The sequence below is a fragment of the Rhodnius prolixus genome, unplaced genomic scaffold (genome assembly GCF_049639745.1).
Source record: "Rhodnius prolixus isolate KJV_2025 unplaced genomic scaffold, Rpr scaffold_4, whole genome shotgun sequence".
Classification (NCBI taxonomy): domain Eukaryota; kingdom Metazoa; phylum Arthropoda; class Insecta; order Hemiptera; family Reduviidae; genus Rhodnius; species Rhodnius prolixus.
Genome location: NW_027411614.1, coordinates 35,634,021 through 35,652,912, shown reverse-complemented (window position 1 = coordinate 35,652,912; position 18,892 = coordinate 35,634,021). Strand labels below are relative to the sequence as shown.

Below are 18,892 nucleotides of genomic sequence, written 5' to 3'. Positions count from 1 at the left end.
TTGAAAATATTTTTTAGTTAAATATTCGTTTCATTGGAATACAAAAAACATTATAACGCTTTCTTAAGATGATTTGAATTTTTAAAATTTGTTTTTGTCCATTACTCTTATAAAATACGAAGAATTTCAAATAAAATATAATATACAAACACAGAATGATCTAGTGTGCAGGTGGAGTCAGTCGTAGTTACCATGACAACGGAACCGTTAAACGACTCCGGCCCAGCTCTAGCATTTTCATTGGTTAAATCCACTGGAGTTGGTGGAGTCGAATCCGGAGTGATTTAAATCCTTTTGAAACCGGACTCGTTCCATTTTTTCGTTCACTGAATCTAGCCAATAGAAATTGCTGGAGCTGGAACCGGAGTTGTTTAACGGTTCCATTGCTATGGTAACGAGGACTGACTCCACCTGCATACTAGATCATTGTGTTTGTATATTATATTTTATTTGAAATTCTTCGTATTATATAAGAGTAATGGACAAAAACAAATTTTAAAAATTAAAATCATCTTAAGAAAGCGTTATAATGTTTTTTGTATTCAAATAAAACGAATATTTAACTAAAAATTATTTCCAATCGATGAATGTTTGTGAAATTGGTGATAGAGTGGGAGGGATACTGCAGTAAGTAAACCAATTAGGTAATACTAAATTTTGGCTCAGTGTTACTTTGACTGTCTCACGGTCATGTACACGGTTAAACTTACCCAATGAAGATAAGAATAAGAGTGTCCAGCGCTATGTTAAAGATTAAGCACACAGCTTTTTCTTTTCGTAAGATAATATTTTAAAAGCTTGATATTCAATTCTTAGTTAATAAATATTATGAGTAATTATAATTTTGAAGGGTTAGAATTTTTATGGAATAATTTCCTACCCATTTCCGTTTCTCTACCTTGGATCCTCTTGAAGCACGTTAACTCCAGTCTTCCAGTGGTCAAGCTAGATAATGACTAAACAGCATTGCTTTAATTTTTATAATTGACTAGTCTATTTTTATGTTAATTTTTGTGTTACGTTGTTAATTTTATATTTATCAGTGCAATTGGAAATTAGGGATAGTACTCAATGTGTGTTAAAGAAATATAGTTTTGTTATTAACTGGGAAAGCTAACATTTAATGATATTTTTTAATAAATTGCGTGACATTTTTACTAATGCATAGGGTAAGTACAGAGACCGGAATCGGTGAACGAGTTGTTGGAATCGATTCCAACAACTCGTTCACCGATTCCGGTCTCTGTACTTACCCTATGCATTAGTAACATTGTCACCCAATTTATTAAAAAATATCATTAAATGTTAGCTTTCCCAGTTAATAACAAAACTATATTTCTTTAACACACATTGAGTACTATCCCTAATTTCCAATTGCACTGATAAATATAAAATTAACATAAAAATAGACTAGTCAATTATAAAAATTAAAGCAATGCTGTTTAGTCATTATCTAGCTTGACCACTGGAAGACTGGAGTTAATGTGCTTCAAGAGGATCCAAGATAGAGAAACGGAAATGGGTAGGAAATTATTCCCATAAAAAAAAATCTAACCCTTCAAGCAAAATGATAATTACTCATAAATAAAGAAATATTTATTTACTAGGACTTGTATATCAAGCTTTAAAAATATTATCTCATTATCTTACGAAAAGAAAAAGCTGTGTGCTTAATCTTTAACATAGCGCTGGACACTCTTATTCTTATCTTCATTGGGTAAGTTTAACCGTGTACATGACCGTGAGACAGTCAAAGTAATACTGAGCCAAAATTTAGTATTACCTAATTGGTTTACTTACTGCAGTATCCCTCCCACTCTATCACCAATTTCACAAACATTCATCGATTGGAAATAATTTTTAGTTAAATATTCGTTTTATTTGAATACAAAAAACATTATAACGCTTTCTTAAGATGATTTTAATTTTTAAAATTTGTTTTTGTCCATTACTCTTATAAAATACGAAGAATTTCAAATAAAATATAATATACAAACACAATGATCTAGTGTGCAGGTGGAGTCAGTCCTCGTTACCATAGCAATGGAACCGTTAAACAACTCCGGTTCCAGCTCCAGCAATTTCTATTGGCTAGATTCAGTGAACGAAAAAATGGAACGAGTCCGGTTTCAAAAGGATTTAAATCACTCCGGATTCGACTCCACCAACTCCAGTGGATTTAACCAATGAAAATGCTAGAGCTGGGCCGGAGTCGTTTAACGGTTCCGTTGTCATGGTAACTACGACTGACTCCACCTGCACACTAGATCATTCTGTGTTTGTATATTATATTTTATTTGAAATTCTTCGTATTTTATAAGAGTAATGGACAAAAACAAATTTTAAAAATTCAAATCATCTTAAGAAAGCGTTATAATGTTTTTTGTATTCCAATGAAACGAATATTTAACTAAAAAATATTTTTAATCGATGAATGTTTGTGAAATAGGTGATAGAGTGGGAGGGATACTACACTAAGTAAACCAGTTAGGTAATACTAAATTTTGGCCCAGTTTTACTTTGACCGTCTAGCTGACATGTACACGTTCAAACTTACGCCAATGAAGATGAGAGTAAGTGTCCAGCGCTAAGTTTAAGATTAAGCACACAGCTTTTTCTTTTTGTAAAACAATAAGATAATATTTTAAAAGCTTGATATTCAATTCTTAGTAAATAAATATTATGAGTAATTATAATTTTGAAGGGTTAGAATTTTTATGGAATAATTTCCTACCCATTTCCGTTTCTCTACCTTGAATACTCTTGAAGTAAGTTAACTCCAGTCTTCTAGTGGTCAAGCTAGATAATGACAAAACTGCATTGCTTTAATTTATATTTGACTAGCCTATTTTTGTGTTAATATTTGTATTACGTTGTTAATTTTATATTTATCAGAGCAATTGGAAATTAGGGATAGTACTCAATGTGTGTTAAAGAAATATAGTTTTGTTATTAACTGGGAAAGCTAACATTTAATGATATAATAATATAATAAATTGCGTGACATTTGTTCTTATGTTTAATCGTTCCAAACCTTCTGCTGCCTCATTTTCATTTTTATTTGCCTAAATTTTTTGGGGCGGGGCGGAATCACTTTTTTTAAAAATAGGGATTTGAATCAACTCGTTCCACCATCGGACTCGTTCCAATGGAACGAGTCCGCTCAAATAGCCCATCACTAGTGAGTAGCGAAAACGAATATCGAATAGCAAGGTAGGTGCAAAGTGCCAACTGGAACAGCTGTTAGGGGTTGTGACCTTGTGACTTGTGACTTGTGATTGATATAGATCATAAGGGCTTCTGTTATGTAATGGAATAAAGGACATTTTTTACAAATGTAAACTTATTTTCTAAATATGATAAAGCTCATTACGAGACATCTGTGTTTCTAGCATTTTACTTTTCAGTTCTTTATTTCCATTTTATCGTAGAATTACATGTGTGCGGGACTCTCCAAGTTGGCCTTTAACCTTGATGATATGGAATTAATTTATACTTATTGAATAGGTATCACACAATCATACTATATGCCACAAGTTCACGAACACAGCACTTACTTTGGTTTAATACTGTTTTTTTTATTAATCACCACTAAGTAACTCCTGAAAAGTAAAGTTGACGTTATGAAGCATGCCTTATATTTTGAAGTAATATCTAATATTTTTTAATGTAATCGCAGAAATTAAGAGAAGAATGGCTTCTGGGATTGCCGCCACAAAAGCAGAGCTTGCCAAACTGAAATCTATACTCTCTCGTGCGAAGAATATAGTCGTGTTGACTGGTGCTGGAATATCTGCGGAGTCTGGAATACCAACATTTAGAGGACCCGGCGGCTTTTGGCGTACTTATAGATCACAAGATCTTGCATCTGTAGGAGCATTTAAGCGTAATCCATCTTTAGTATGGGAGTTTTATCACTATCGAAGAGAACTAGTTCTCAACAAACAACCGAATAAGGTAATTTTTTAACTTGTTCCGAAATACTTTGTCGTAAAAGATACATTTACAGTCTTAGTGTCGCTTTAATGAAAACTCTCACATTCAAACAATCTCCACTTTTGAAGAGTATTGTGTATAGTTGAACAAAGTAAAGTAAGATAGGTACTCACTCGGCATATTCAGTGTAAGCAGAAGTCCACATGAACAGCAAGCAATTACCTCTCTTTTTTTGTACACAAAGTGGGTGAAATCCTATTTGAAAATATGCATACTTATCAATAGAATTGCGAGGAGAGGTGCTGAGAGCTTAGATTCAGAGAGGGCAAATCAATTTAGTAAGACAATCTTGTCAATTATAAGGCATGAATTCTGAATTTTTATTATTGTGTATATTTGTCTGTGGAGATCAACCAACCCAGTCTCTGTATACTCGTTTGGACATTCTTCAAAAGTACACATGGTGACCCTTGATAGTTAATGAAGAGCAATTTCTGTTTAGCCATCACAAACATACTGAGTAATATTTTAAAGCTATGTAAAACGCTATGTTCTCCATCCACTGATAACCTCATCAGGCTAACGCTAACGAACTTAAACTAACCACAAAAAATCTAATCTAATTAAGAAATGTAATAAGTTGAGCGATTCAATTTTTCTCCTACCAACTCTGTTGAAATGAATTATTAGGAGCATACTCATACTTTTTATTGCATTCTGTATTCTTGATCCAAGCTAATCGAAATGTTTGTACCAACATTTAAGTTATGCTTAAGTAACCATAAATTTATATTAACAACATTTCGGGAATTGTTTCTGGAAATTTTGAGCCTCTTCCGTGACGAAACTTTTCTATATTATATAAAATGTTTTTAAGACCTATAACTAAGTTCAATATAACTTATAACTAAGATGAAATAAGTTACTGATTTCATTGCAGCTCCGAATGTATTTATGGGATTTATTAAAATAACTATTTTTTTTTTTTTTTTTTCCAATTGTTACCAAAGTAGATCATTAAAATTATGTACCTTTTTGTTAAAGAAAAAATCATGCTATTTATTTCCACTTCAGGCACACATTGCTTTGGCCGAAGCTGAAAAACGTTTGATGGAAATGGGGCGTCGATTAACGGTGATTACACAAAATATAGATGGATTACATCAGAGAGCTGGATCGAAAGAAGTAGTTGAATTACATGGTTCTCTCTACAAAACTCTATGCCTGAAATGCCATACCATGGACACGTACTATGACTCTCCCATATGTCCTTCACTTCAAGGTAGAGGGTGTGTATTTGTAATTTATTTATTTAATCAATGCTTTTGACATGCTTACTTCATAGCAGGGTATGGGATTTGCATTAAATATATAAAGTACAAGCTATACTTGGTAAAAATTCTTCAGCTTATTCATTTCTTGTTTTTCTATGAGTACTTTATGTCAGGGATCCAATTACTGAAGGCTCTCAGAAAGATATACCTCTTGAGGATTTACCGAGATGTAAAAATAACAATTGCAAAGGTCTTCTTAGACCTTACATCGTCTGGTTTGGTGAAAATTTGCATGAAGACACATTAAGTAGAGCAGGTAAGCCCTTCTATCAAAAAATAAAAATGAGGTTTAAATTAAATAAATCTGGTAAACTTTATATTCAATAGCATATTGCGTAACTCCTAATATAATGCAATTAAATATTAATTATAAGGGTTAATCAATGTTCCAGAGGTTTTGTAAATAGAAGTTTTAGTTTCACTTGTTATTGAGAAAGAAGCTAATTAATTAAGTTCTGTTATTTATTAGGTAACTTATCTCCTAATATAATTACGCTAAGAAGGAAAATTATATTTCTCTAACCTTTTCTTACATGTTTTTAATCTCAACTTGGCATTATTTTTCTAGACTACGAGTTGGACTTGTGTGATGCATGTTTAATTGTCGGTACCTCTTCTGTAGTGTACCCAGCTGCCATGTACGCTCCAACACTAGCTGCTAGAGGTATTCCAGTAGCTGAATTCAATCTCGAATCAACTGCAGCTACTCACCTTTTCAAGTAATACACATTACAACTTTAAAGAAATTAAAATTTGTTTTTATGCTTTATAAATAATATTCCTATATTTAGGTTTCATTTTGAAGGACCATGCACTGAAACTATTCCTGAAGTGCTCAAGGATATTTACGACCCTTTGAACATGTGAGTCGTTATATTTTAAATTTTATTTTCTTTGTTGCTATGTATGTGATAAAGCAGAGGATATCTTAAAGTTAGTGATATTTCCCTATTTATTTGGATTATTAAATTTGTTATGCAGCCAGTTTCATGATAATAATGTACGTTGTTGCTTAAAATATAAAAAATTAGAAAAGTTATTATGATTTTTTATATTCTAGCTGCACATTAGCAACAAATGGGTATGAAAATTTGTTTCAGAATTGTTTGTTTACAAATAAATAATATTTTATTTCGTTTGTTTTATTGCTTTTCTCTTATCAAACCGTTTCAAACTGAATTTTGTTGTATACTTGTTATTATAGTCGGTTATTACTGGTCCATACAAATGTCTAAAGTGAAATAATCTCCAGTTTGTTCCAAGTTTCATATGTGTATTTGGCTTTTTTCAGCTATTGGTGAGAAACGTAATGACACATTCATCTTACTTGTTGACTTCTTACTTTATTTTATTTGACTTGTTTTTAACCAACTTCTATATTTCTATTATTGTTCTTTGTTCTGACAATGATTTAGCTGCGTCATTTTGAGATTTAAGGTCCGAATTTTTTTATTAAAACGCTGCGCCGTGGTAGTCATTAAGGGGTTTGTGTTTCATACATTTTTTGGACATCATTGGCCTCAAAATGTGCTTGCAATCACTGGAAAATATAGTGCATTTTAAAGCGCTAAGCTGAGAATCCAATTTTGTGATGACATAAATGTATTATTTATTTCAATATTGGTAATGACAAATCATTTTCACTGTAGCACCTAGAAAATAAATAATGATCTTGTTTCGAAACTGGCTGTTTTCTTAAAGGAACTCGTTTGAGGCTAAAATTAGACTCAACATCTTCTCAGACCCATCAAGTAAATTATAAATTAAGGATCCACATGTTAACTTTTTAGGGTTAGGTGAAGATATTTGTTTACTCTGCAATACTTTTTTTAATGAACAAGCAAGAATAACTAAAAATATATTTCTCAACTCGTGTTAATAGTTCAGATGATGCCAGCCTGTATCAATAAGCCTCGTAACTTTACATTGCCAGCAATCTGGCCTTTTCTCCTTTGTACGTATAACAACTATTTTCCATTCCTGATGAAAATGTTTTTTCTTATAATGTGCCAAGTTCTTCACCCAGATTGACAAATTACTTAGGCATACAATCCGAGAATTTTTATTTTTACTAACCATTATCTCTTTATAACCATCATAATCATTACTAACCATCTCTATATATACCTTCAAAAATGCTTTTTATAAAGTTTCAGAGTAGCGTAAGCTTGATTTAACAGCGGATTTATTTTTATTTCAAACATATTTCTCAGTTGAAACAAAAAAAAAATTTAATCAACCATCTCAACTACAATTCTCAATGTTCAATTTTTTTTCATAATCGCATTTTAAGTCATATTTGGTTTGTAAAACCATAATTTCAAATAATCTAACGTTAGAATTTACTACTGAACATTCAAATGTAATTAATTAAATAAACAGTGTGGAAGTCCCACAAATTTTTTTTTCCAGATTAATGTGGTTTAACCCATGATCTGTTAGTGCAATGATTTCATTGGAGCTGCAGGTATGTCTGCTACGTTGAGTGAAATTCATATGCACCAGAACTCTATTATAATTATTTTCCCTAAAATTTCATTTAAAATTTATTGAGTGAACTATGTGCATCGTAAATAAAATTCACAGAAGCCCTTTTCAAGAAAATGTTAACCGATTCACCAGCTAGCTCTGTAAAGTAGTTCTTTCTGTTAAAACTTCCGAGTTCTAACCATAATTTTGTTGACCATTAAAGTTATATGGATGGTATTTTTACAAATTTATTGGCAATTATGACAGAGGTAACTAAAAATTGCACGTCCCCGAGAATGATTAAAAAATTAATTTTACTCAGGTAAATTACCTACTTAAGTAAAAATAAGGATAAATACTTAGTTTGTAATTATTAAGAAATCGTTGAAGTGTAAATTGTAAACAAGATTTTGAGCCCCATTACATTCATAAATGTAATGAGTATCAATAAATGTAAATATGGTCTGTGTTTCTGTCGTACATTGTGGTCATGTGTCTGCAAGTATTTTGAGTAATAAAAACTTAGTGGAGATCAATTGCTATACACTATAAATCAACGTCTGGTGATGGATGAAAATCTGTAAGCGATTAGAAACAACTATATTTCATGTTATGACAGTTAAAATCTACGAAATAGCAAGGAGCTTGTTACATGCAATGCTTTATGGTTAAAAAGAAGTAGAAATATTTACATAGTTTATAACATAAAAGTACAAGAGGATAGATTGAAAACATTCTACCCTTTTATTTTCTTGAAAATTTATAATGGCCATTTTTATTTGTAATTTTTGCAGAAACATTAGTAGCAACAAAAAAAACGTATCATTTGCACCACATAGGATGATGAGCACAGATGTGAAACAACAAAAACCTCTAAGTGATGATTCGTCTTTTCCAATCAATGAGAAATTAAATTCAAAAGACAAAGACGAAGGAAAAGCATCAATGAAGGCTAAGTTAAAAATAGCTATGAGAGACTACGGCGCAACTGTCATAGTGTTTCATATTGGTATATCAATGGTAATGTTAGGTGGATTATATGCAGCTTTTTCAAGGTATTTTATTGCTTCATTGAACCAAATATTGAAATAACATTAAATATAAAAAAATAATTAATTTCCTGTTTATAAAATTTGTTTGTTTTTTTTTATCATTTTCAGCGGTTTAGAACTAACTTGGCTAATTGAAAAGGTTGGTCTGTCAGGAAGAAGTGGTGAAATTGCTACTGGTGCCAGTACATTCGTTATGGCCTATGCTGTTAATAAAGTTTTAGCTCCAGTTCGGTTTAGCATTACTTTCGCTTGCACACCCTTTTTGGTCAGATATCTACGATCTATTGGATTGTTAAAACCACCAAAAACTCCCCCTTCTAAAGGATAGTTAAGATTTTGAAAATATGAAAAATATGGTTACGTCTCATTATGAGGCAAAATAAAACCATTCCTAGCCTTGGTTCGCAAGGATTATCAATTTTATAATTTAATGATTCATTGTAATGTAATGCAATGATTTTAGTTTAATAAGAATTTTTTAAGAAATAAGATGGAGCATTTTGTACAGACTAAGTTAAAAACATCAAAACAATTTTTTTTAAGTTAAAGAATGTAAAGAGTTTCCTTACAGTCAAAACAGAGTTTTTTATGGTTTCTGCAACCAGTTTTTTAGTTTTAAAAATAAAAACCCCTTACTTGTTCATCATGTTTAAAGTAAAGTAATAATAATTACATTAATTAAAATAATAATTTCTTAAGCAATCATTTAAAATAGTAAATGCATTTATTTATCTCTGTTTTATCGTTAATACATTCAAATGATTTCATTTTTCTTCGCTTGTTATCCTTTTATAATTGCGGCAGAAACAAAAGTAACGAAAAGGTATAATTTTTAAAGTAAAATATTTACTCATAAATAAATTTTGAATTGGAAAGATTTACTATAGTAGAAATAATATTTATTTCCAACAAATACCTACCTTATATGTAGAGGATAAATAAAATTTATTACGATTACCTAACAGATTTTAAGTTATGGTATTTTAGGTTCAAAGTAATTGAAATAATTTTCTATCCTAATTCTTTACTGTCGAGATGGCTGTTCAAACTCTTTCAAGTTTTTGTGCTTATAAGAAATTAATGCACAATCATACAAGTCACACGAATTTGCCATCCCTTGATTAAAATTTGGTTGTGATCATTTCATATTACTTTATCTCACACTAATTCTCACGTTTTAGGTAACAATATTTATTGGTTAGATTTTCTTTTAACAAATGCTTCTGCTTAGTGAAAAGCATTGTCTATGGCAATTATTGAGAAGGCTCTAATGCATATAATCTAAAAAGTCTTAACATCTAAATGTTGATGCGCTATAAATTTAAAAAAAAAAAAAAGGTATTCTTTGGAAACTGAAAATCCAGTAGATAAAAAAACTATTTTTGGAACATATTATTGTTAATTCTTTTTAATATTTAGTCATGATCATGATTATAACTGACTGATTTTTATGAAGATGATTAGCATTAAAATTGTTTTATGTTAATATTAAGTTTATGCATTTAAGTTTGAATTAGAAAAAAAATTAAGTTCAGTTAATTATCAATAATATATTTTGTTTTAATAATAATACTTCACAAGTATTACAGTTATAGATGTTTAACATATAAGCGTATAAAAAAATAACTATTGTCTCGGTGTGGATAAATAATTCAATTGGTATATATTTTCTTAATAAAGGTTTTTTATTAATAGTGGTTTAAGAAAATCTTATTGACATTACTTTTTGTAATAAAAAACTGGAAGCTTTTTTTCTCCAGGAAATTTAACAAACATCCCTCTATACAGAGTTAAAATAAAATTTTGGACATCCTCAAGACCCTGCTAAAAACCCTTTAGGATTATTAGATGAATTTGAGATATGTTTGGAGCATACTATATAGATCCTCAAGTTTTAAAACATCTTATTAAGGCTAGACACTTCTAATGAATTTAACAACTGATAGCTTAGGAAAGAAACTTTTAACGCAAAAATTCTCTATACCTAACTAACGAATTAACCCCTGAGAGTGGAAACCTGGCTGAAATAGAAAAACCATGCACACAGATGAAATGAACGATATTTTCTAAGGGTGGAAGTTTTCTCATTTTCAACTTAAAATTGATCCTGATATGAAAAAGAGTTGGTTGCAAAATAAGCTAGGAAAAATGGCCATTTCAAGATATAAATTTATTTTATAAATAAAATTACTTATTTAAGCTTAAATTTTCCTGGTAAATGAGAGGAATTAAAATAAATGCACATTTTCAATGAGGTAATTAAGGATTATTTTGCTCATTCAATGCTCAGCTCAATAACTGAATTTTTACATTTACCTAACCTTTGACTTTCTACTTTTAACATATTCTGTATTCTTTTTTCTCTTATACATATCTGAAAAAGCTATTATTTTTATTTTGATGCTCTAATTCCCATTTCAGAAAATAAATCGTCAAAAAATTTTAGGAGCTGAGGCCTTTTATTTATAATTTTAAGACGTCTTTTCTAAAATTTATATGAGCTAATGATTCAATTCTCTTGCGACACCAGGGCTTCTCTGTGGAGGCAAAAACTTACACATACAAATTAAGTAACTTATTTTAAAAAATGTTTAGCAATGTCCATAGCAGTCGATGCACCGAAAATTAAAAATAAATAAATTAAGGACTTGAAAGTGGCGTAGGTTTCTTTCGTGTCACGTTTTAAGCGGCTAGACATCGAATTTTCCAAAAACCAGTGAATGGGACAAAACATTCATTAAATTCATTATAAGTTTTTCATTAATTCTTTATACTCGCTACTATGCAAAATTACTTCCAATTAATGGTGCAAGTATATATATAAATAAGAAATAGAAAGAATAAAATTGAGTGTTTAAACAAAAATTAAAATATTATTTACATGAATACTACATTTTATATAAATAGAAAATCTACTTTCATGTAGAGTTGGCATCCTCTTGAAAAAACCAATGTGAGGCAAGAAAATTATCATCTTCGTGCAAAGTTTTCACTCATATGCCTTTCTGAACGCTGGATGTTGTTAACGTTAGATTTTATTCTTTCATGGACTGTAGCATGTGAAGTAGCAAGCGCCATTTGTCTCCTTCAAAAACAACATATATATTCTACATATAAAAACTTACATTTCTGCTCAGTATTATTAATTTTAATTAAGATCAGTTTAGACAATAAAATGAAATAATCTTTTTACTTATACTAAATAAATATATTATATTCCAAAACTATGAACAAGGAGAAACCATCTCGTGATTTCTATACTCAATTCTCTAATAATGCGTTCAATGTAAATCAATCTGAAATGAGATTCTCAGCGTCGTAAACACACATACATTTTTAACCCGTAGAATCACTATTCTAAGAGGAGAAAAATTCATAATTCATTTTTATAATTATGTTTTTAAGAATCAAATAAAAATGTACTGTTTTGGGTATATGGCCAGTCTAGATATGATTTCAAATTAAATATTTCTTTACCTAAGCATGCATATTTTTCCACAATTAAGAGCATACATCTATTACTACGGCGTTTTTTTTTTTTTTTTTTTTTTGCGCATCAACAGCTGAGGTCATTAGTGCCCGGAGCTTTTTCCAGTGCACTGCTGGCCTCCGGACAGTGTTCTCTCGTTACAGACAACACTGTCCATCACCGGACAGTGAGCTGTAAGAAGCTCCTAGGATATTAAGGAAAGATCAAAGGTGCATGATGGGAACAGGCTAATGGCGACTACTAACGACCTCTTCAGGAATGAGAATACTTGTTTCCAACTATAATCCAGGATCGCGCCGTTGAAGACTAAGGAGCTAAAGGAACTTGAATAAATTGCAAGAAATAAAAAAGTAGAATACTTTTAATCGGTATGAATAAAATATTCTCTTGAAAAAATGTAGGTGCACTGCTCCTCACAAATGGTGATCTACGAAATGAACAAGTTAGTACTATTCTAAAACAAGAACTCTATAATGAACCCTTGGATTAAAGTTGCGATGTATATCTCCAGGTAAATTTACATTTAAAAACAGGCTAAGGCAAACTGCTTCAAAGAGCTGGCACCAGATGGAGATTTGATAATAAATAAAGAGATTGGACAATTTCTAGTTTAATAAATTACCTGAGGAATCCATCATCGAATTCTTTCTCATTAACTTCTTTCTCTTTCTTTTCTTCTTCTTTAAACCTGCAAAAATAGAATTATATTTGTATCAATTAACGAAATACTTTTTAAAATATTGACACTTAGGAGCTTGAGCAGCTTGTGAAAAATTACAGATGAATAATAGCAAAAGTACGTATCAAAATATGATAAAAAATTATTCTGTGCATAAACCTTTTATGCTTGAATAGCTATTGGTAATCTAAATATATTATTTTCTAGCGATATAATTGTTGCTTAAGGAACAATTTTTCCTTTTAAATTTAATATTATATATCTTAACAACTTCATGAAAAGTTTCATATTTTATTTTGCGATTTTCAGAATAAGCGAAACATTTGAATATTCTTGAATTATGGTTCTGTTCTGTTGTTACACTAGGTTAGCAAGAGAAACTGCCGAAAAAATCGGTCTATAAAAATATATTTCGAAAATCACCCGAATTTAGGGCACAACCTCTAAAAACTTAACTTTTTTAAAACTATGGCTGATCTAAAAACTTTTCAAGAAAATAGAAATTATGAAATTACAACACCATTTCAAGTTTATATCTAGAATGTTTACAGTCCATTAAGTTTTTTAATTAATAGTTTCTTTCAAGCATTTAAATAAATCACACAGTCTTTATAGTCTACGACAGCCTACAACTAAAAAAGATAGAAGATTTGTAGGGAAATGTTTATTAATAATTTAATGTTATTTAAACAGCAAAGAAAATTATTTTTTGTTTACTTCTTCACCATACCTTTTAACACTTTTTTTTGTTAGCTGATTTCTCCAAGTTACATTTTGTGTCATTTCTTTTAGACGTTTCGCTTTCTCTTCTTCTGAAAGTTTTGCCCGCCTCTTAGATAAAGATTTATTTGGTAAATCGCATTTCGCCTCTCTCATTTCATTGTAAGCATATGAACTGAAACCACTTGCTTTTGATGGTTTCAAAGAGTTACTCCTATCCTGACCTCTGGGCTAGCAATATAAATTTTCAACAATGCAATTAAAAATAAAAGCTAAAATAAAAAAATTACAATTTTTCCATCTATATTAAGTATTACTCTTACATCGAGCCCGTAACGCTTGCCACCTGGCTTACGTTCTTCAAGTCCAATATTTCGTTTGAAAGAACTTTTCGATTTGTTGTCCTTCGCCACACATTGTTTAGTTTTGTTATCTCTTTTACATATCTCTTCTTCTTCTTCACTGGAACTCGAACTATATTCTGAAGTAGTAGATGATTCACTCAAAGATTTTCTTTTTTCTTTCTTTTTTTTACTTCTTCCATCACTACGAACCCTACCTTCCTGCAATGTAGAACTCTTGCCTAGTTCAACCAAATTCTTACCACCAAGTTTCTCTTTAAGCTTAAGGTACTTAGAAGTGAGAAGCTCGTCGATTGATCTATCTTGAGATTTTTTTTTTTGTTTCTTTGCCTTTTTCTTGAGAACCATTTCTTCCTTGGCTTTTAACTACAAAAGAAAAAGAAAAAAAGGTATTTGAGATATTCATAAAGTACATATTGCTCCAATCCCAGGTAAATTTCAAGAGCAGTATCCAAACAAAAATTTAACATAAATGAAAAATTGTAAAGTCCAATTTAAACATTAAACAAATTTTATATACATAGATATACATCTTACCATATTTTGGATTTTCTTTAATTTAACTGGATTCTTAAGTAATTGTTTTCTAGTTTCTAATTCTTTTTGACGAATCTGTTCCAGAGGATCTTCTTTTAATTTGCGTATTACATCAACTTGTATATTACTGCATGAGTTTGTAAATATTGAAGCAGGAGTAATATCTGCATTAGTACGGAAAAATTAGAAAATTTCTTAAAAAATCACTATCATACTACCGTTTTAAATTACCTTTATCCACTTCATTAAAAGATCCGGAGAGTTGAGATTCAATGTTCTTATCAATAGCTCTCCCCAGAAGATATTCTTCTCTGTCTACTGTGTCACTTGAGTCTTTATACATCCACTCCATATTTAAATTTTGCTTTCTTTTTATGATAAAAATTAAATTATTTATATAAAATCTACTTTACCAATTCTTATAAAAACAAAACTTATAAAACTAAACCTTCATTCACAACATATTAGATTTCTTTTTCGCTTTGCAATTATTAAAAAAAAAAACTAATTGCAAATTTTAACGTTGTAAACTTTGTTAGAACTAGATAGGTACAACAAAAAACAATCTTTCTAACAAGTTAAGCAAAGTAAGTTAAGTTCTAATAAGTATGATACACTGAATTTGAATTCTATAACCCAACAAATGTTTAAATAAGGTTAAGTTTTTCGATAAGTTTATAAACTTTAACCTACCTGATGTTTATATACAGTATACACATGAAACTGGAATCGCATAGAATTTACGGTTGTGAAGTTACAAATGAACTTATTATCTAGTGTTAGTAAATTAAGTGGAATCAAAACCCAACCGTATTCTGAAACATTTTTCACAATTACTATTTCTTTTCAGTTTTCAAAGAAAATGATTTTTAAGGAGTTAAGATTATTTGGTTTGAAAACACTTGATAGTACTCGATTTTTGTATGGTCTTTTAAGTCGGGATCACCATTTAATTATTAATCCTAAAAGAGAAAAAAAGTGCTTTGTAATCAAAAATTATCTGTTTTCTAAAGCGACAAATCTTTTCAATGCACAAAACGGCAAATTAGCTCAAAAAAGATTTGAAATGTTTAATCATAGCTTGCAAGGTCTAGAATGCTATGAAATTTGGAATACACCCGTAAAAGAAAATGAACTTCTTAAATGCAGGGGTAAGAAAATGTAAATATTAATCATAACTCTTGATAGGGATTTTCATGTTTAAAATCAATTGCAGAAAAATTTTACGAATCCATTGAATTATTGGAAAAACTGAATGAAAGTGAGATTTCCACTTTTCTTCATATCTCTGATATTGACTATAAATCTTTTGAAATCATTACACAATACAGAGATAAAATTTTTGAAATGGCTGTTTTGTTAAAGGCAGGTATTCACCATTATTCAGATAATTTAATTGCAAAGTTGCTGATAATAATCTCATTAAAACAAAACAAAAAAATAATTACAATATCTCCTGTATATTGTTAGTGCTCTCCTAAGGATGTGTTGAATGCTTTGCGGAAACACCGTTTTCTTTTAAAATCCAAGATAACGACCTTGCAGAAGAAAATATCAATTGTTACAGGTAAAAATTTCGTACATTTAAAAGAACTATGCTTAAATATTCTTCTAAAAATGTACTATTGTAGGAAGCGGTGTAGACATTGCAGATTTAAGGAGGGACCTTTGTATTTTGTCTTATTCTGCTGAAAAATTACAATCAAATGTTGAAAAAGTAAAATCTCTGAATCTTCCAACAAAATGTTGGATGTTACGATGTGATGATTCAACTTTAAATACGTAAGTGATTCATAAAGTAAAGATAAAATACACCAATAATTTTTATAACTAATAATCTGTTTTGTTTTTTTTAAATAAACAATGGTTGGGTGAACTGATAAATTCTGTGCAAAACTATACCAAGTTAGATTTTTTTCTCTTTTGGTAACAATATAGTGATGGGCAGGTAGTATAGTAATGCGGGTGCGGTTATTGAACCAATATCATTTTGACCTTTTGCAAAAAAAGAACGGAATGGTAAAGCCCCTCTTTATATAACAGAAAATCATATTAATGTTAGTATTGATAATTAATTGTAGTACAGATATTCGGATTTATACATGGTGCGGTAGTATGTCGAGGGAATGACAACTATGTTTATATTCCTCTCCAATTTTAAGAGTTTTTCAAAAGTGAAATTGGTACATGGAAGTTAGCCCATTTCAACTAGAAAAATCTGAATATTTTTGCATTCTTTTATAAATTGAGAATATATTTCTTTACTGACGCGTGAAAATGATAAGATTTTGTGTTCTTATAGATTTTTATCAATTTCTATTTCCAGGATTTGGGAAAATCGGGAAAAAAATAAAGTTGCAATGTTCCCTTTTACGAATTCCAGAGAATATTTGCGCAATCGTCTTAAAATGAATGACAGTCAGTTAATTTCATTCAGTAAAAAATATCCAGCAGTGCTAAACGTAAAGACTTCCAAGTTAAGAGGAGCCTTGGATTATTTACTCAGTGAAGGTTTTACGACCGATCAGATTTATTGTACACCTAGGATACTTTGTCATAGTATTTTTACCATTCAGGTATCATGTTTTACTATTCACTATTTCCTAGTTATTCTTCAATGAGAATTCTGCAATGTTTATTTCTCCAGTATGTTTGTAATAACTTCATAAAGATTCTCACTGCCTCATCTTATAAATAACCAGCTAAATGGCGCTTTATTTTAATACGCTATTTTTGCATGTGATGTTCATTTATTGCTTTAAATTTATTAGAAAATGAATTCAAGTTTCTTACAATTCTTCAGCATTTTAGTTCAAAAAATATTTAAATTTTTCATTGCAGAATCGACTAAGAATGCTACGTGAAAGAAATTACGAGCCTCGATCGCTGTCTTTGTTATGTATGAGTGTTAAGGCATTTGAACTTTACCTGCAGAAAGTTAAGAAAAGAAGTCAGGGCTCTGAAAAAACATGAAGTTTTCAAGAAATAAAAATATTGGAAAATAATTTTGCCTCCGTTTCCAGTTATTTCTCTGCGAATAACAATTTGGAATACTAAACATTTATTATTTATTTCTTTCTAACTTTTTGTCAACTTATTATAAATTTGCATGTCGAAGTATTTAGTTAGTCGTTCTTGCGCTGTTGAACTATGCTCTTACATAAGGAAAGATTGAAAATGTAGTTGGTACCGCAGTGCTGAATTATCATTGATGTTACCGGTTAAGTATGTAATTTCTGTTTCTGTTTAAAGTCGCCTTTTCGGTGTACCAAAACTCTTCCTAATTTTATTGCAATTACAATGATTATTGCAATTATAAAATCCGGTTTCGGATTTTAAACTACCATCAGACTTTGGTTTATCATTAGTTATAGAGAAATGACTTCAGCTATGTTTCTGTCATATACTTCACTTTATCCCGCTTAATCTTTAGGAAAGACACGCTTTTTATCTTTTTCTCTTCTGCTTCTGTTCCTGTTATCTCTTTTTTGAATGGATAAATCTCAGAATGATGTCCGACTAACTTGCTTAAATTGTTTTATCTACTTAGGGGTACGTATATCTTTTTCCACAAAATTTATTAAAGCTACAAACTACTTTATTAAAGAAAGACAATATTGCTGTCTCAAACTATTTGACTTCTTAAAGACTTTTAAGTTACATACCTGAGTACTAAGTGTAGTCTTAAAGACTTTTAAGTTACATACCTGAGTACTAAGTGTAAGTTTTGAAATATGGGCTCCCAATTACTGCGACCACTTGGAGAAAGTTCAGTTAAAGCTTCTAAAATATTTACTCCACCTCCCACCTAACTCTTATTAATTCGTCTAGAGACAGGAGCCCCACATTTTTCAATACTAAAAATGTAAAGTTTTAAGCAGTGGTGGCTGAAAATTCTTGCCCTCACAGATAACATCTTACAGAATTTACGTTAAATCAGATTAAAAAATTTAGAAACTATAATATTCCCTTTAAATTGTTAGCTTGTGCAAATTATTATTCAATATTGGGCTATGGACCTATAGGAAGTAAAATTAATATTTTAAAAAACTGATTCATAATCTTGAAACTAAATTTAAAAATCATTATAATTGCAATAAAATTAGGAAGAATTTTGGTACACCGAAAAGGCGACTTTAAAGATAATAAAAGAAAAACGCGTTCAGTAATTTTTTAGGCTTAGCTAAAAATAATAATTTGTATATAAGCCCACTTACGAGTTTGGTTGGAAACTTTTTTAGAGAATATAGTTTGGGTCTGGGAAGCAGTGAGATTACCTTTCCTTCAACAGTATTATTATTAAAAAGAAAATT

The 18,892-nt window shown here is 30.2% G+C and overlaps 3 protein-coding genes across 6 annotated transcripts; 2 read left to right on the top strand and 1 right to left on the bottom strand.

Annotated features, from left to right (window-relative positions):
• Positions 1–3,183: 3,183 nt before the first annotated feature.
• On the top strand, positions 3,184–9,265 carry LOC141456359 (NAD-dependent protein deacylase-like). Of its 4 annotated transcripts, XM_074132280.1 has the most exons (9): positions 3,246–3,337; positions 3,432–3,507; positions 3,680–3,957; positions 5,011–5,225; positions 5,384–5,526; positions 5,839–5,989; positions 6,062–6,133; positions 8,534–8,794; positions 8,900–9,265. In XM_074132280.1, the coding sequence occupies exons 3-9, from the start codon at positions 3,694–3,696 to the stop codon at positions 9,117–9,119; spliced, it is 1,326 nt and encodes a 441-aa protein (XP_073988381.1). In that variant the 5' UTR covers positions 3,246–3,337; positions 3,432–3,507; positions 3,680–3,693; the 3' UTR covers positions 9,120–9,265. The 4 variants fall into 4 exon arrangements, with proteins under 4 accessions (XP_073988382.1, XP_073988380.1, XP_073988381.1 ...); XM_074132281.1 differs by lacking the exons at positions 3,246–3,337; positions 3,432–3,507 and adding an exon at positions 3,184–3,213; XM_074132279.1 differs by lacking the exon at positions 3,432–3,507 and having other exon boundaries at positions 3,199–3,337.
• A 2,265-nt stretch (positions 9,266–11,530) lies between these two features.
• Positions 11,531–15,072, bottom strand: LOC141456364 (pre-mRNA-splicing factor CWC25 homolog). Its single transcript, XM_074132286.1, has 6 exons — positions 14,811–15,072; positions 14,580–14,743; positions 14,004–14,408; positions 13,691–13,911; positions 12,904–12,969; positions 11,531–11,876 (listed from the first exon to the last, which is right to left on the bottom strand). The coding sequence occupies exons 1-6, from the start codon at positions 14,929–14,931 to the stop codon at positions 11,762–11,764; spliced, it is 1,092 nt and encodes a 363-aa protein (XP_073988387.1). The 5' UTR covers positions 14,932–15,072; the 3' UTR covers positions 11,531–11,761.
• Positions 15,073–15,255: 183 nt separating this feature from the next.
• On the top strand, positions 15,256–18,318 carry mTTF (mitochondrial transcription termination factor). The gene is made up of 6 exons (XM_074132285.1): positions 15,256–15,730; positions 15,796–15,944; positions 16,050–16,146; positions 16,211–16,361; positions 16,906–17,155; positions 17,421–18,318. Exons 1-6 carry the CDS (start codon positions 15,340–15,342, stop codon positions 17,550–17,552), a joined length of 1,170 nt encoding a protein of 389 aa, XP_073988386.1. The 5' UTR covers positions 15,256–15,339; the 3' UTR covers positions 17,553–18,318.
• Positions 18,319–18,892: the final 574 nt, after the last annotated feature.

What these genes read in the sequence shown, in the direction of transcription:
- LOC141456359 (XM_074132281.1), top strand. Translation starts at nt 3,694, where the DNA reads ATGGCTTCTGGGATTGCCGCCACAAAAGCAGAGCTTGCCAAACTGAAA. An exon ending in CCTTCACTTCAAGGTAGAGG is followed by an intron (nt 5,226 to 5,383) that starts GTGTGTATTTGT and finishes ACTTTATGTCAG; the next exon opens with GGATCCAATTACTGAAGGCT. An exon ending in TTATATGCAGCTTTTTCAAG is followed by an intron (nt 8,795 to 8,899) that starts GTATTTTATTGC and finishes TATCATTTTCAG; the next exon opens with CGGTTTAGAACTAACTTGGC.
- mTTF (XM_074132285.1), top strand. Translation starts at nt 15,340, where the DNA reads ATGAACTTATTATCTAGTGTTAGTAAATTAAGTGGAATCAAAACCCAA. An exon ending in TGAACTTCTTAAATGCAGGG is followed by an intron (nt 15,731 to 15,795) that starts GTAAGAAAATGT and finishes AATCAATTGCAG; the next exon opens with AAAAATTTTACGAATCCATT. An exon ending in AAATGGCTGTTTTGTTAAAG is followed by an intron (nt 15,945 to 16,049) that starts GCAGGTATTCAC and finishes GTATATTGTTAG; the next exon opens with TGCTCTCCTAAGGATGTGTT.
- LOC141456364 (XM_074132286.1), bottom strand. Translation starts at nt 14,931, where the DNA reads ATGGAGTGGATGTATAAAGACTCAAGTGACACAGTAGACAGAGAAGAA. An exon ending in TTTTAATGAAGTGGATAAAG is followed by an intron (nt 14,744 to 14,810) that starts GTAATTTAAAAC and finishes GTACTAATGCAG; the next exon opens with ATATTACTCCTGCTTCAATA. An exon ending in ACAAAAAAAAGTGTTAAAAG is followed by an intron (nt 12,970 to 13,690) that starts GTATGGTGAAGA and finishes CTATTTTTGCAG; the next exon opens with GTTTAAAGAAGAAGAAAAGA.